This window comes from Ornithorhynchus anatinus, chromosome X1, assembly GCF_004115215.2.
Source record: "Ornithorhynchus anatinus isolate Pmale09 chromosome X1, mOrnAna1.pri.v4, whole genome shotgun sequence".
In the NCBI taxonomy this organism is placed as follows: Eukaryota; Metazoa; Chordata; class Mammalia; order Monotremata; family Ornithorhynchidae; genus Ornithorhynchus; species Ornithorhynchus anatinus.
In genome coordinates, this window is record NC_041749.1 from 16,039,771 (window position 1) to 16,053,916 (window position 14,146).

The following is a 14,146-nucleotide window of genomic DNA, read 5'->3' on the forward strand; positions in this document are numbered from 1 at the left end:
GAAATGACCGGCTCAAGGTCACACAGCAGACAAGTGACGGAGCCTGGATTAGAACCCAGGTCCTTTTGACTCCCAGGCCCGTTCTCTATTCACTAGGCCATGCTGCTTCTCTAGTACAGTAGAACTGTAAAAGACAACCCCTCCCTCTTCTGCATTAACTCTATCCAAAGACAGAGAGCCAGTGAGTGGCCAGTGCATCAAACAGGACCAGAATTGCCTCCCGGTTCTCAGAAGCCAGCTTCCACCCATTCAGATCTGGCTCAGATGATCCCAACCTGCTTTCAAATGTTGGAGGTGAGCTGTCTGTTTCAGGGCCCCAGAGGGCAAACTAGATTTAAGAAAACACACAAGCTTTCTAATTAAGGCCATTTCTCTTCCAACTTCCGGAGAAAATAAAGACAGGTGCTTCCACACGATGTAAAATGAAACTAGGTAACCTCGGAAACGATTTCCCCTGCAAAAGGGAAGATCCAGCAAGCTGCTCAGGTGGGAAACCACAGGGAATTGTTAGCTGTAAACCACAGGAGGTTTATGAGCAGGGGAGGGGCTAGCCATTCCTCAGGTGCAAAGCCACAGGAGCTCAATGAGCCAGCTCAGGTGGGGAGGAGTGAGGCAACAAGCTGTTTGTGGTTTAGGTTTGAAGAAAAGTCCCCCCAGCTCACCAAGGAAGAAGGGAGACGATGACTCTATTGACAAGCTTGCACTGAGAAGCAGTGGGCTCTAGTGGAAAGAAGGGGTGGGGGGCTGGGAATCAGAGGATGCGGGTTCTAATTCCAGTAAGCTCCCTCAAGACTGTAAGCTCACTGTGATCAGGGAATAGGTCTGTTTATTGTTGTATTGTACCCTTCCAAGTGCTTAGTAGAGTGCTCCGCACACTGTAAGCGCTCAATAAATATGATTGAATCGAATGAAACATATTTGCCCCCTTCATGATTTGATTCGTCCTATAGGGTTCAGTTTCCTCATCTGTAAAATGGGGATTCGACACCTGTTCTCCCTCCTTTTAGACTGTGAGAGGGGGTAGGTTTAAATACCACAATGATGAGGTTGAAAAAGCTCAGCTTCTGGGAGAGCTTCCTCCATTCATAGAGGGAAGCAGTCCCCTGCTTGCTCTACAGTTCAGGAATTACAATTATCATTATTTCAGGCTGCCACTAGGGAGAACCATCTCCCCTCGCAGGCTTGTGCTTTTTCCACCAGATGCAAGATGAAAGCCCCTCTTTCAGGCTCCCATGCCTCTACCTCTGTATTTGATTCGGGGGTAAGAGGTGGTTTGAGGTATCCCAGTGTGACTAATAGAAGAGCACGGGCCCAGTCACAAAAACTTCAGGAACAAGAACCAAAGTGGAGGAATCCATCAGAGCACAGTTTAGTACTCTAATTGATTTCTTCCCCTTGGTTCTTGCACAGGGCCTCTTCCACATACTCTACCCTTCCAGTTGAATTCCTGCTGAGGCAATAATAATAATAATAATGTTGGTATTTGTTAAGCGCTTACTATGTGCCGAGCACTGTTCTAAGCGCTGGGGTGGACGCAGGGGAATCAGGTTGTCCCACGTGGGGCTCACAGTCTTCATCCCCATTTTACAGATGAGGTAACTGAGGCACAGAGAAGTGAAGTGACTTGCCCACAGTCACACAGCTGACAAGTGGCAGACCTGGCATTCGAACTCATGACCTCTGACTCCAAAGCCCATGCTCTTCCCACTGAGCCACGCTGCTTCTCTAATAGATGCTTGTAAGCAGGCAGACAGAGGAATAGTACATTGCAAAGTGTATGCAAGAATTTTATATTAATTTATCACCCAAATGACATCAGCAGAATGCCAATGCTTTGTCCTAGCGCCATAAAGCTATAGAGATCTGTACCCTTTCATCCCATCCTCAGTCCATCCACATTGGACTTCTACTTGGATCTGTTCTCTTTATACACTTGGTATTCACCCCTCTCTCAGCCCCACAGTATTTATGCACAGTCATAATTTACTCATTTATATTATCGTCTGTCTCCTACTCTAGATTGTAAACTCCTTGTGGGCAGGGAATGCCTCTACCAACTCTGTTGTATTGTACTTTCCCAAATGCTTAGTAGAGTGTTCCACACATAGTAAGTGATCAGGAAACACCCCTGATTGATTCACTAATAGTGTGTTGTTTCCTGTGGCGAAGAATGGGGTGCAGTGCTGGTGAATCAAAAGGATGCCCTTCTTCATTATCTGTCCACTGGATAATGACGATAGGATGACATAAGCTCCCTCTAAACTGTAAGCTCACTGTGGGTAGAGAATGTGTCTGCTTATTGTTGTATCCTATTGTCCCAAGCATTTAATACAGTGCTCTACACACAGTAAGTGCTCATCAATACGATTGAATGAATGAATGCTGCTTTCTCAGCCTCAGACTTCACACAAAGTGTCTGAACCACCCCGCCTCCGGAGGCTTTGAGGTAGGAATCTACGCACGTCTCCTCTGCTTAAGAAATCCAAGTACCCCATGCAGAAGGCAGGCCATTAAACCCAGGAGATGAAAACACAGCTCAATCTAGGTAAGATCAATGTTATTCATCCAGACACCAAATTACCATCAGGTGAAGTTATCATTTAAATAAACAGAAGGAAACAGATGGCTCTGGAGTAAATTCAAGGATTTCAGAGCAGCACTAGGATTATAAATGGAGAAAGCAAAAGGACAAGTCATTAGCAAGAGAAACAGGGCCCAGAAGTGAACAGCAGATTGCTAAATGAACCTCCAATTCTTAACAATGCATCCAAACCAAAGGAAATATTGGTTTCCTTTTCTTTTTTTTTTTTAAAGCCCTTGCCTGTTGCTGGATTTCTTTTTCAGGTATGCCCATGCACTCCACATAGGCTGTGCTTGCCAAATGATTTTCTATGAAACCTTTTCAATGTTATAAGTCACACACGCAGTTCTGCAATGTTCCCTGCGGCGCACCACCAGTGAACCTGCAGTTATCCCTCTGGGTCAGGGAAGACCACCCATTTCCTGAGAAGCAATGTGGCCTGAGTAAATAAAGCACAGTTCTGGGAGTCGGAAAGACCTGGGTTCTAATCCCAGTTCCACCACTTGTCTGCTGTGTGATCTTGGGCAAGTCACTTAACTTCCCTGTGACAGTTACCTCTTCTGTAAAATGGGGAATAAGGCTGTGAACCCCCTATGGGTCATGGACTATGACCAACTTGATTAGCTTGTATCCACCCCAGAGCTTAGTATCTGGCACAGAGAAAGCACATAATAAATACCATGAAAAGAAATTCCTCATCCTCACTAGTAATTTGCATTAAATGTCTGCCTAGCTTATGGTGTGGTGCTTATGAACGAGATTCTGCTATGAGAGGAATCAAGGATATTGTCAAGGTTATTGGCTTGGTGAGACAGGAAGGATGGTGGGGCTATCTGCAGTGACAGAAAAATCAGGAGGAAGGCAGGGTTTGGGTGGGAAGATAAGGAGTTCTGGTTTAGACAGGTTGAGTTTGTAGTGTCAGTGGGATATCCAAGGAGAGAAGTCTTGGAGGTCGGAGGAAATGTGAGACTGCAGAGACGGAGAGATACCAGGAATGGAAATGCAGATTTGGGAATCATCCACACAGAGACAATAGTTGTTCCAAGGTGAACTGTGGAATGGACCATCTCAAGGTCAAACGCTTCGCGTGATTGCCCGAGCTAGCAAAACCAACTTAGAAGCAAGGCAGGACACGTGGCTCAGTGGAAAAAGAGCCTGGGCTTCGGAGTCAGAGGTCATGAGTTCAACTCCCGACTCTGCCACTTGTCAGCTGTGTGACTGTGGGCAAGTCACTTAACTTCTCTGTGCCTCAGTTCCTTCATCTGTAAAATGGGGATTAACTGTGAGCCTCACGTGGGACAACCTGATGACCCTGTATCTCCCCCAGCGCTTAGAACGGTGCTCGGCACATAGTAAGCGCTTAACAAATACCAACATTATTGCTCCCACAGCCAAAACCGCTAGACATCCCAGGTCAGGAATACAGAAGTTATCCCTCTCCCCCGCCTCCTTATTGGCGGACGGGCCAACCAAATGAGGTGTGGAGGAGCAGGGTAGGGGGAGGCAGAGGTTGGACAAGCAGAAACAGGAAGCCTGAACAGCCTGGATGGACAAGTGATAAATCCCTGATGCCTCCAATGTTCTGGGCAGTGGATGGAGACTTGCAGCAGCCAGCTGCATGTCACCTCTGATGAGTTGAGGGGTGCCAATCTGCCCCAAGTGAGGAGCTGTGGGAGGGTGAGTATCCCGCTGAAAGCTTATGGGGCTGGAAGCTAGGGTGCATGGAACACATAAGTGGATTCTTCCCAAGAGGGAAGCGCTAGTGGGTGGGAACTGGACGCTTCACCACATGCAAGTAACTATAAGTGCATTCCTCTTGAGAGTAAAGTTCAATTCACTGGGTAGAATAAATTTTGCATTTCTCAACCTTTTTGAGAAAGGTTTCCATGCAGAGCCTCGAACCCCTCCTCACTTAACAGGTGACTAGTAGTTGAAGCCACGGCAGGGAATAAGTTCTCCAAAGGAGTGAGTATAGATGGATAAGTGAACTCAGAACTGAGCTTTGAGGGACTCCCATAGTTAGAGGATGGGAGGCAGAGGAGGAGCCCATGAAAGAGACAGAGAATGAGCAACCAGAGCGATAGGAGGAGAATAAGGAGAAGACAGTGTCCATGAAGCTTAGGGTGGATAATGTTTCCAGGAGAAGGGGTGGTTGACAGAGTCTAAGGCAGCTGAGGGGTTGAGGATTAGAACGGAGAAGAGGTCACTGGATTAGTAAGAAGGAGGTCATTTGTGACCTTCGAGAGGGCGGCTTCTGTGGAGTGAAGGGGACGGAAGCCAGATTGGAGGGGTCAAGGAGAGAATTGAAGGAGAGAAACTTGAGACAGCGGGTGCGGACGAGGAGTTTGGAGAGGAATAGTAGCCGGGAGATGAGATGATAGCTGGAGGGAGATGTGGGGTTAAGGGAGGGTTTTGTTTTTTTTTAGGATGGGGAAATATGAGCGAGTTTGAAAGCAGTGGGGAAGCAGCACTGGTGAGTGAATAGTTGAAGATGGCAGTCAGGGAGAGAAGAAGGGATGAGGCAATTGTTTAGATAAGGTCTCCCAAGCATTCATCTCTGCTCTGTCACAGGGTAGGGGGCTGGTCTTCACCAGCTCTGTAAAATACTGACTTGAAACTGGCTAATGATGCCAGTTCTGACATCAAATGGTTTTCTGATCAGCCTTACTATCAATGCCCTAGCTCATCACTGAATGAAAATCAGGAAACACAGAAGATCCATTATGTGAGATACAGTACTCTGACCTTCATCTCTTCAAACAGGAAAAGTTCAAAGACAGACCAAAAATGAAAAGCAGAGCAGGGTTCCAACACTGAAAGGAAAAATGAAAAAAAAAAATTCGCCAGAGGCTACATGATATCATATCTGTACCCTTCGACACAAAATCCTGCTGCTTGGGATTGGAACACGTTTCATTCTAGGGAATCTGCACCATACCAAAGAAGGGCTCACTCTGATTCACTGGATCTCCCTGAATAAGGGGCAGAGGCAGTGGGTTGGGGGAGGGAATGGGAAAACCATCCCAACCTACCCCTCCTGAACCCATGTCTGAGACCCTAGCCTTAGGGATGCTCCCAAATGATTTCTTGAGAGGCCGGTTGCACGGAGACAACCTGCTGAGCCACAATCTCCCAACCTACGGACATCCAGACAGGCGATCCTACATGGAATCAGCAGCCTGGTCACCCCCAGTGCAAGAGAACTGGCTCACTAATCCTTACTACCTGCTATCTCAGTATGCTTGGTAATTAAATTAAAAATCAAACTTTGTTAGTCAAATATAAACTGATGATACTAACAGTTATAGTACTTGTTAAATGCTATGCGTCAAGCACTGTTCTAAGCACTGGAGTACAAGTTCATCACATTGGACTCAGTCCCTGTTCCACATGGGGCTCACACTTTTAATCACCATTTTACAGATGAGGTAACTGAGACAAAGAGAAGTGAAGTGACTTGACCAAGGTCACATAGCAATTGAGTGGTGGAGCTGCGATTAGAATCCAGGTCCTTCTGACTCCCAGGCCCATCCACTAAGCCACGCTGCTTCTCTAAATACCAGACCACGGGACTCCAAGAAATCTCAGCAGCAGTGCCCTGGAGGACCCTTCCCATCATGACAGAGAGCTCGATGCCCAGTAGCCAAGGAAGAGCCCTGGGATGACCGCAAGCCAACACTCTTACGTAGCCCATTGGGTATTTTTGCCAACCACGATAGCAAAGATGGCTTCCCCGACCCCTGCGGACTCCCGCACAAAACGTTCCAGAAGCAGAAGATTTTCTTGCTCTTTGGTTAGTGGGAGAGGGGGCTGAAAAGGTGGTAGTGGGGCTGTGGAGAAAGCAGCTTGCTTCGCAGGGGGAGCGTTCTGGCCCTGGAGCTGTTCCTTCGGACAGATTCATCAAAGAGCTGGCTGGGACTTGACAGAGATTTTATCCTTCCCAGATAGGAGCCACTCACAACCTTGTTTTCCAAAAAGTTATTTCCTCCCCAGATTGTTATGATTTGGGAGATAAACAACACATAAATTCAGAGTTGTCCATCCCTGTCTCTTCCTTTCCTCCCCTACCTTCACCACACCAACACACACATACACACTGCCTCTGAAGGGAATTTTCTGGTTCCTCCTCTAGTCCTCCAAGCCCCCCTTTCCTCTTCTTCCGATCCCTTCTGCATCACCCTGACTCCCTTTATATTCTTCCCCACTCCCAGCCCCACAGCACTTATGTACATATCTGTAATTCATTTATTCATATTAATTTCTGTTTTCCCCCCACTAAGCTTCCCCCCACTCTAGTGGAAGACAGAAATTAATATAAATTATGGTCAGGGAAAGTGTCTGTTTATTGTGGTATTGTACTCTGTCAAGCGCTTACTACAGTACTCTGCACACAGTAAATGCTCAATAAATACAATTCAATGATTGAGTGAATTATAAGCATAGCCATGTCTAGGACTGTTTCACTCCCAACAGTGTCTTTCCTCTTTCCAATCACTAAATCAATTCTGCAAATTGAGTACTTACTTTGTGCAAAGCAGTATCCTAAGGACTTGGGAGAGTCCACTAGCACAAAATTTGTAGACACATTCTCTCCAAATACCAACATTATTATTATTATTATTCTCTGACCATAACAAGCTTACGGTCTAGAAAGGGAGACAGACGTTAATAGAAATAAATTATGGATACATACATTAGTGCTGTGGGGCTGGGAGCAAAGAGGGAATAAAGGGTGCAAATCCAAGGCAAGGCTGACAGAAGGAAGAGGGAAAACATGAAATGAAGATTTAGTCAGCGAAGGCTTCTTGATGTGTTTTGGAAGGTGAGGAAAGTGATCGTCTGTCAGATACGAAGCAGAGGGCATCTTCTTCCTTTTCCCCTTGAAATCTGACGCTAATAATAATACTGGATATAGACTTCTCTTTTTCCAAACTAATCCAGAGTAAAAGTAAGCGTTACCCCATTTTATAGGTGAGGAAACAAGCATAGAAAAATAAAGGCACTCTCTCCAGGCCAGTGGCCAAGATGGAAGCAGAAACCAGGCTTCCGGACTCCAAGGCCTTTAGTCTTTCTGCCAGAAAACAGTGTTTCCCATGATCCTTCATTTCACAGATAATCAATCGTATTTATTGAGTACTTACTGAATGCAGAGAACTGTGCCAAGACCTTGGGAAAGGACAACAATGTAACAGACACATTCCCTGTCCTCAACGAGTTCACAGTCTAGAGGAATCCTTTTCTGTCATTTCATCTTTAATGGGGATTAAGACTGTGAGCCCTATGAGAGAGAGTGACTGTGTCCAACCCAATTAGCTTGTATCTACTCCAGAACCTAGTAGAGAGCCTGGCACTTAATAAACACCATAATTATCGCTATTCTTTTGACTTAAAGCACCTTCAGGGAAGCTGCCAGGGGTCAGCCCTGGAGACAGGTCCACTAGTTCTCAGTTACCTGGCCTGCCCTCACCGTCTCCTTCCTGCAGCTAAGCTTTTAGGTTGGTCTCCCCTTGTTAGCTCTTTTCCTGAGGTGTGGACAGAAGAAAGGAGAAGGGAATTAGGAGCTGATGTTGTGAGGAAGGAGAATGAAACTCTTGGCTTCTCAGCGTCTTGTATGAATTATCTTTGGTGATCACTCGTAAATCCGTCACTGGGCAGGGATTGTCTCTATCTGTTGCCGAATCGTACATTCCAAGCACTTAGTACAGTCCTCTGCACATAGTAAGCACTTAATAAATACTATCGAATGAATCACTGACCAAGGCTATTTGGTGTAGGTGGGGGAAGAAATGGCCATGCAGCTGATTGTCAAAGCTTCCACCATAAAGGAATGTTCTCTTCTAATCCCCCTCTCCACTCCCTTCTCACTGTCTCCTGCCTAACACTTCCTTCCTCCATTACTGTCCCTTTCTCCTCTCCTTAGAAAGCAGATGAAGACAGAGGTGGACACTGTACCAACTTACTTTTTTTCTCTAGGGCAGAAAGGGGTCACACAGAATGACGGGAGTCCCCCAAGGGGACGAGGGAGTGGGAGAGGAGTCGCGGATATGGTATGAAGATTCATGAGATCCGTTTCAAGAAATGAAATGGAGGTAATCTCCACTCAGAGCTGACTGTGGCTTCATATGTGTGCAGAAGGAAAGGTTCTTTACTTACTGGGTAAAATCAAGATGTCATCACCAGGAGATGGAAGGGTGTCGTTGTATCCGCCCCAGCCTTCCTTAACGCCTTGCCACGACTGGGGAAGGGACCATTTTAAAGTCGCCTCGGGTGCAGCAGAAGGAGCTAGAAGACGGAACATTGAAAGCACAGATTTATGACTGAGAATGGCTCACTGTGAGTGTTTCCTTGACAACCCCATATTGCTTTCAATTTGTCAGGTGTAGACATGCAGTCTTTATCATTTTCTGTTATTTGAGGTGGCTAATGCAGTTCTGAATATAAACTCCCTTAGGTTGTTAGCTATCGGAGGGCATGGACCAGTGATTTTATGGCTAAAAAAATGCCAGGGTTACCTTAGCTTAACTAGTAATAATTATTATGGCACTGGTTAAGTGTTTACTATATGCTAAACACTGTGCTAAGTGCTGGAGTATATACAACTTAATCAGGTTGAACAAAGTCCCCGTTCCACATGGAGCTCACCTCTAAGTGGGAGGGAGTAGGATTTAATCTCCATTATATAGATGAGGTAACTGAGACATAGAGAAGTTAAGTGACTAGCTCAAGGACACACAGCAGACACATGGAAGAACCGGAATTAGAACCCAGGTCCTCTGTCACCCAGGCTCTTTCCACTAGGCCACGCTGCTTCCCCGGTCGTTAATTGTGCAAGTCGGGAGGATGGGAAGGTACATTAAGATTCCTCAAAAATGATATCCTGGAGGCCGACCTGTTATTTGTGGAAGTGAGGCGGTGCATTTTCAAAACCCACCTCCCTAACTTATTATATTTAGTGGAGGTCTCGGGTCTCCTGGTGATAACTATTGATAACATCTACTCAGTGTTTACCCCCTCAGGCATTCACAGAGGAACAAAACTCAAACCCTGAGTCTTTCTACAGCAAGAAAACCCACGTGTCTTCTCAGTTTAATGCTAAAGCCTTACAGATTTTGCTCAATAAATGTTCGTCGGTGATACTAATGATAACCAACATCTTCCTCCTCCCCTCCTCTATTGTTCAATCATTTTACAGCCGGGATTTTCTACTCCAAGAGATCACCAGTCTGGGGAAAGAAGGTCAATCAATTTTCTACTCCAAGAGACTAAGCTGGGAAAGCGAAGATCAATCAAAAGATCAATTAATCAATGGTTTTTGATCAGATACTGTGTGCCAAGTTGTGTACTAAGTCCTAATAATAATAATAATGACGATGGTGGTATTTGTTAAGCGCTTACTATGTGCAAAGCACTGTTCTAAGCACTGAGGGGAGATACGAGGTGATCAGATTGTCCCACATGGGCTCACAGTCTTAATCCCCGTTTTACAGATGAGGTAACTGAGGCACAGAGAAGTGAAAAGACTTGCTCAAAGTCACATAGTGCCGGAGCTGGGATTAGAACCCATGACCTCTGATTCCCAAGCCCGTGCTCTTTCCACTGAGCCATGCTGCTTCTCCAGACTTCTAATCTGTGAGCCCACTGTTGGGTAGGGATTGTCTCTGTTGCCAAATTGTACTTTTCAAGTGCTTAGTACAGTGCTCTGCAAACAGTAAGCGCTCAATAAATGCAATTGAATGAATTTGGAGAGTGTGATAGTAAATAGATATGCTTCCTGCCCTCAAGGAGCTTACAACATGGCAGGAAACACGGATGCTGAAGTCATTTATAGATAGAAGAAAGAAGAAAAAGGGGATATGCAGATGAATTAGTTCTTAAGTTTTAAGGTATGTAAGCTGTGTTCCTAAATCCTGTGAGCATTTGTGATCACACCAATACTTCGGTGGTGCAGAAGGCCAAATTGGCAGTTGGGAGAGCTATAAAATTCAAGTCCAGTAACTTCAGTTATAGATTTAGTCCCGTATCTATCATAGTAGAAAACCACTGGGAGAATGTCCTGGATTTGGAATAACCAGAGGTTCTTTTGTCAAAGATAGAGCCCAACTTCACTGATGGCATTGCTTTTTAATGTGCTTTCAAATAATTTATACAAGTGTTGATTTATCTGGTGACAAATGCAAATTATTCAAAGCATTGTTTAAGAGGAATGTTTAATAAATGTGATGCTGTTTAATTTGCCTATTCTCTCAGTTATCTGTGGTTTGAGGCAAACTTTCTCTTCATTACCCTGAGGAGCTGACAGTTGGCCATCTAGATAAAGAAAACATAGCAGCTATAAAAGAGTTTATGCACTACAGACCTGCATAACTATCTATCCCTAGTGCCATGGAATGATTTTCACTATTTGGGAGCTCAGGAAAAGGAATCAGAAGAAAAGGTGGGCAATGCAAACGGATTTTCCCACGGCTTTCAACATCTGGGGTTTTGCTCGCCTGCACCTGGATTGCCATTATTCTGTTTGTGAGAGGCAAGAAATTAAAGGTGAGGTCACAGTGTGAGGTCAGGGAATGAGGAGACCTGCAGAAAACACACCATCCCAACAGGCCTGGTCACTCACCCAGTGTGGTCGGAGGGAGACTTTCCTTCACTTGGACCTTGATGTGGACTTGACCTTCCCCTGCAACTGAGCACAGAAAGCAAAACACCTGAGAATGCAGTAAAGTAACCCGAGAGTCAAAGCTGAATTACCAATTACTTTTTATTTTACCAATTACTTTTTATTCTTATATTGTACTCTCCCAAGCGCTGAGTACAATGCTCTGCACATAGTCAGCGCTCAATAAATATGCCTGAATGAGTGAACCCCACTACTTTCTCTACATTTAATTAAAAAGAAACGCCCGTAGTCTCTGGGTTTATGAGGGGCACCGTGGCCTAGTGGAAAGACCCTGGGCCTGAAAGTCAGAGGACCTGAGCTGTAATCCAGCCACTTGTCTGCTGTGTGACCTTGAGCAAGTCACTTAACGTCTCTGTTCTCGATTTGCTTAGGTGTAAAATGGGGATGTTCTCCATTGCCCTCTAGACTGTAAGCTCATTATGGGCAGGGAACGTGTCAGCTAATTCTGATGTATTGTACTCTCCCAAGCACTTAGTATAGTGCTCTGCACATAGTAAATGCTTTAATGCATACCATAGATTGACTGATTGATTACTTAGAATGAAAGCTCCATTTGGGAGAGGGACTGCATCCGACCTGATTATCTTGTATCTACTCCAGTGCTTAGAACATGTAGTAAGTGGTTAACAAGTACAGTAATAATAATAATAACAATAACACTAATAATGATCCAGTGATAGAATCGGGATGCTAACGGGAGGAGTAGCAGTGGGAATATTTCAATAAATCCTACATCAGATGTCCTTGGGGACACTAGCGGAGGACAGCAGGGGCATCCATCCCATCTACACCAATCGAAAGGCTCGATCTTTGAGCTCAATATATCATCTACCAATCAGAGCCAAGCTCAGAAGTCCCTCTACCTCTCACCCAACTGTCCTTCGTAATGACAGCTCTTCCTTTTCTCCCTCTCCATAGCCCAAGCACACATATAAGGCCCAGGGTTCATTAATTTTAAGTGTTCAATGAATTAGTGGAAAGAATCAAAAGGCCTGATTCTTTCTGATAATGGCAATTTGATGTCCGTGTAAAAACCACTAGATTAAGCTGGGAACATATGCTCCCTTGCCGAGTGAGACTGCTATAATTAAATAGTGCTCTCTTCAAGGTGCTCTCTCGCCTGATTAATTAGTAATCAGATGCTTGAACCCCAGCCTTGGGCAACACCTCGCCTCTTCCTGCTTAATTACTCCTCCAGTTGCCCCTAGCAAGTCCTCAAAAAAAGAGTCCTGAGCTCCATATTGAAAGAAAGGTGTTACCTCCTCCAAAAAGCTTGAGAAAAGAACACGAGCAATTTTTTTTTTTTTTAGGTTCTGGAAAACACAATCTGGAAGAAGCTATAAAGAACTAAGATTTCTCCTGGGTTGGGAGAGGGGAGATATGGCAAAATTATGACATTTTGCAGACATTCCAAAAGATATTTACAGTAGGATATGGCATTTGGAGTTATTTATGGCAGGAAGAGAGGCCTTGGTATTTATGGTAGGACACCTGGGCTCCCAGGGGCCCTGAGGGATTGACATCAGGCTGGCCACTGATGGCCCTAACAACCACTGGACAAGAAGATGTATAGGATGTCACATGCATTGTCAAGTATGAAGTTTAACATGATGGTATCACATTGGCCATTTTGTGGAAGGACACTGAGTCCACCCCATCCTAAAGTAGTTCTCCGGGTGTGGGGGAGGAGGTGGAGAACCCTGACTCCCCTACTTGCCTTAAAGTCTCTGAGTTCCCCTCCTAAGCCCATGAGAACTCCGATGTCACATCTAAGCCAAGAAATTCAGCCAAAGGGGTCATGACAGAGAGAGAGTACGTGCTGAAAATCAAAATAGAGACAAAAGGCTTCCTGTGCTGAATTTGTATCAGATAGGAGACAGTCCAGCTAATAACCGGGTGGTCAGGTATAAACCAGAACACAGCCACCTAATTTAAACATGGAGCAAAGAAGCTGAAGGAAAAGTGTGTGAGGGTAAAATCTGGGAAAACAGACACCTGTTAGCCATTTGAGAAGATGGGTGGAATCACCACCTGGGCAGGTTTTGAAGAACTGGCAGATCTGAGGAGATGTATTCATTTAATATTATTATGGAGGGTCCACAGCAGTGTAGAGAACTGAATGGAACAGAGGGTCCACACCGGTGTAGAGAACTGAATGGAACACTGTGGGGAAATTATATTGGAGGAAGTAAGATCCAGTTGGAGAAAGAAAATGCAGCCCCTAACCTCAAAGAGTATACAGTCTAATGAAAAAACAGACTTCACATTATGATCATTACTTCAGACATTTGATAAATAGCAAGTGTAGACAACTCACTCAAGGAGTTTGGAGAGGAATGATAGGAGGGAGATGGGGCAATAACCTAAGGGAGCCGTGGGGTCAAGGGAGGGTTTTTTAGGATAGGATAGATAGAACATCTACGATTTACTTCCAGGTGGAAAGACTAGAATCTCCTCAGTGACAGGATTTTATGAAGAGTTTTTCCTCACTTAGAGCACTTAAAAGACCAGCCAAGAAACAGGCTTATGAGAACAAAGTGAACCAGTACTACCGTGCATGCCCATTATACAGATGAAAAAGTGAAGGGGTCGCCTAGGGCCACCCAGATGGTCACTGTCAGAGCTGTAATTATAATAACAATTATGGTATTTGTTAAGTGCTTACTTTATGTCAAGCACTGCTGTAAATGCTAGAGCAGATACAATCTAATCAGATTGGACAGATTTCCTGTCCCACATGAGGCTCACAGTCTTAATCCCCATTTTACAGATGAGGGAACTGAGGCCCATAGAGGTTAAGTGACTTGCCCAAGGGACACATAGCAGACTCCCAGGCCCCAGCTCTATCCACTTGAGCCACACTGCTTATATGCTAGGCTTCCTGCCTAAAG

The 14,146-nt window shown here is 45.0% G+C and overlaps 1 protein-coding gene across 7 annotated transcripts in view; it reads right to left on the reverse strand.

The window, feature by feature from the left end:
- PKHD1 (PKHD1 ciliary IPT domain containing fibrocystin/polyductin) overlaps nt 1-14,146 on the reverse strand; it is a 344,877-nt gene that overhangs the window by 120,383 nt on the left and 210,348 nt on the right. For all 7 annotated transcript variants that reach the window (XM_029050691.2, XM_029050690.2, XM_029050688.2 and 4 more), the window contains 2 exons: nt 11,196-11,261; nt 8,735-8,863 (listed from right to left, as the gene is read on the reverse strand). In XM_029050691.2, the coding sequence (XP_028906524.1) occupies nt 8,735-8,863; nt 11,196-11,261 (195 nt within the window). The remainder of the gene's footprint in view (nt 1-8,734; nt 8,864-11,195; nt 11,262-14,146) is intronic.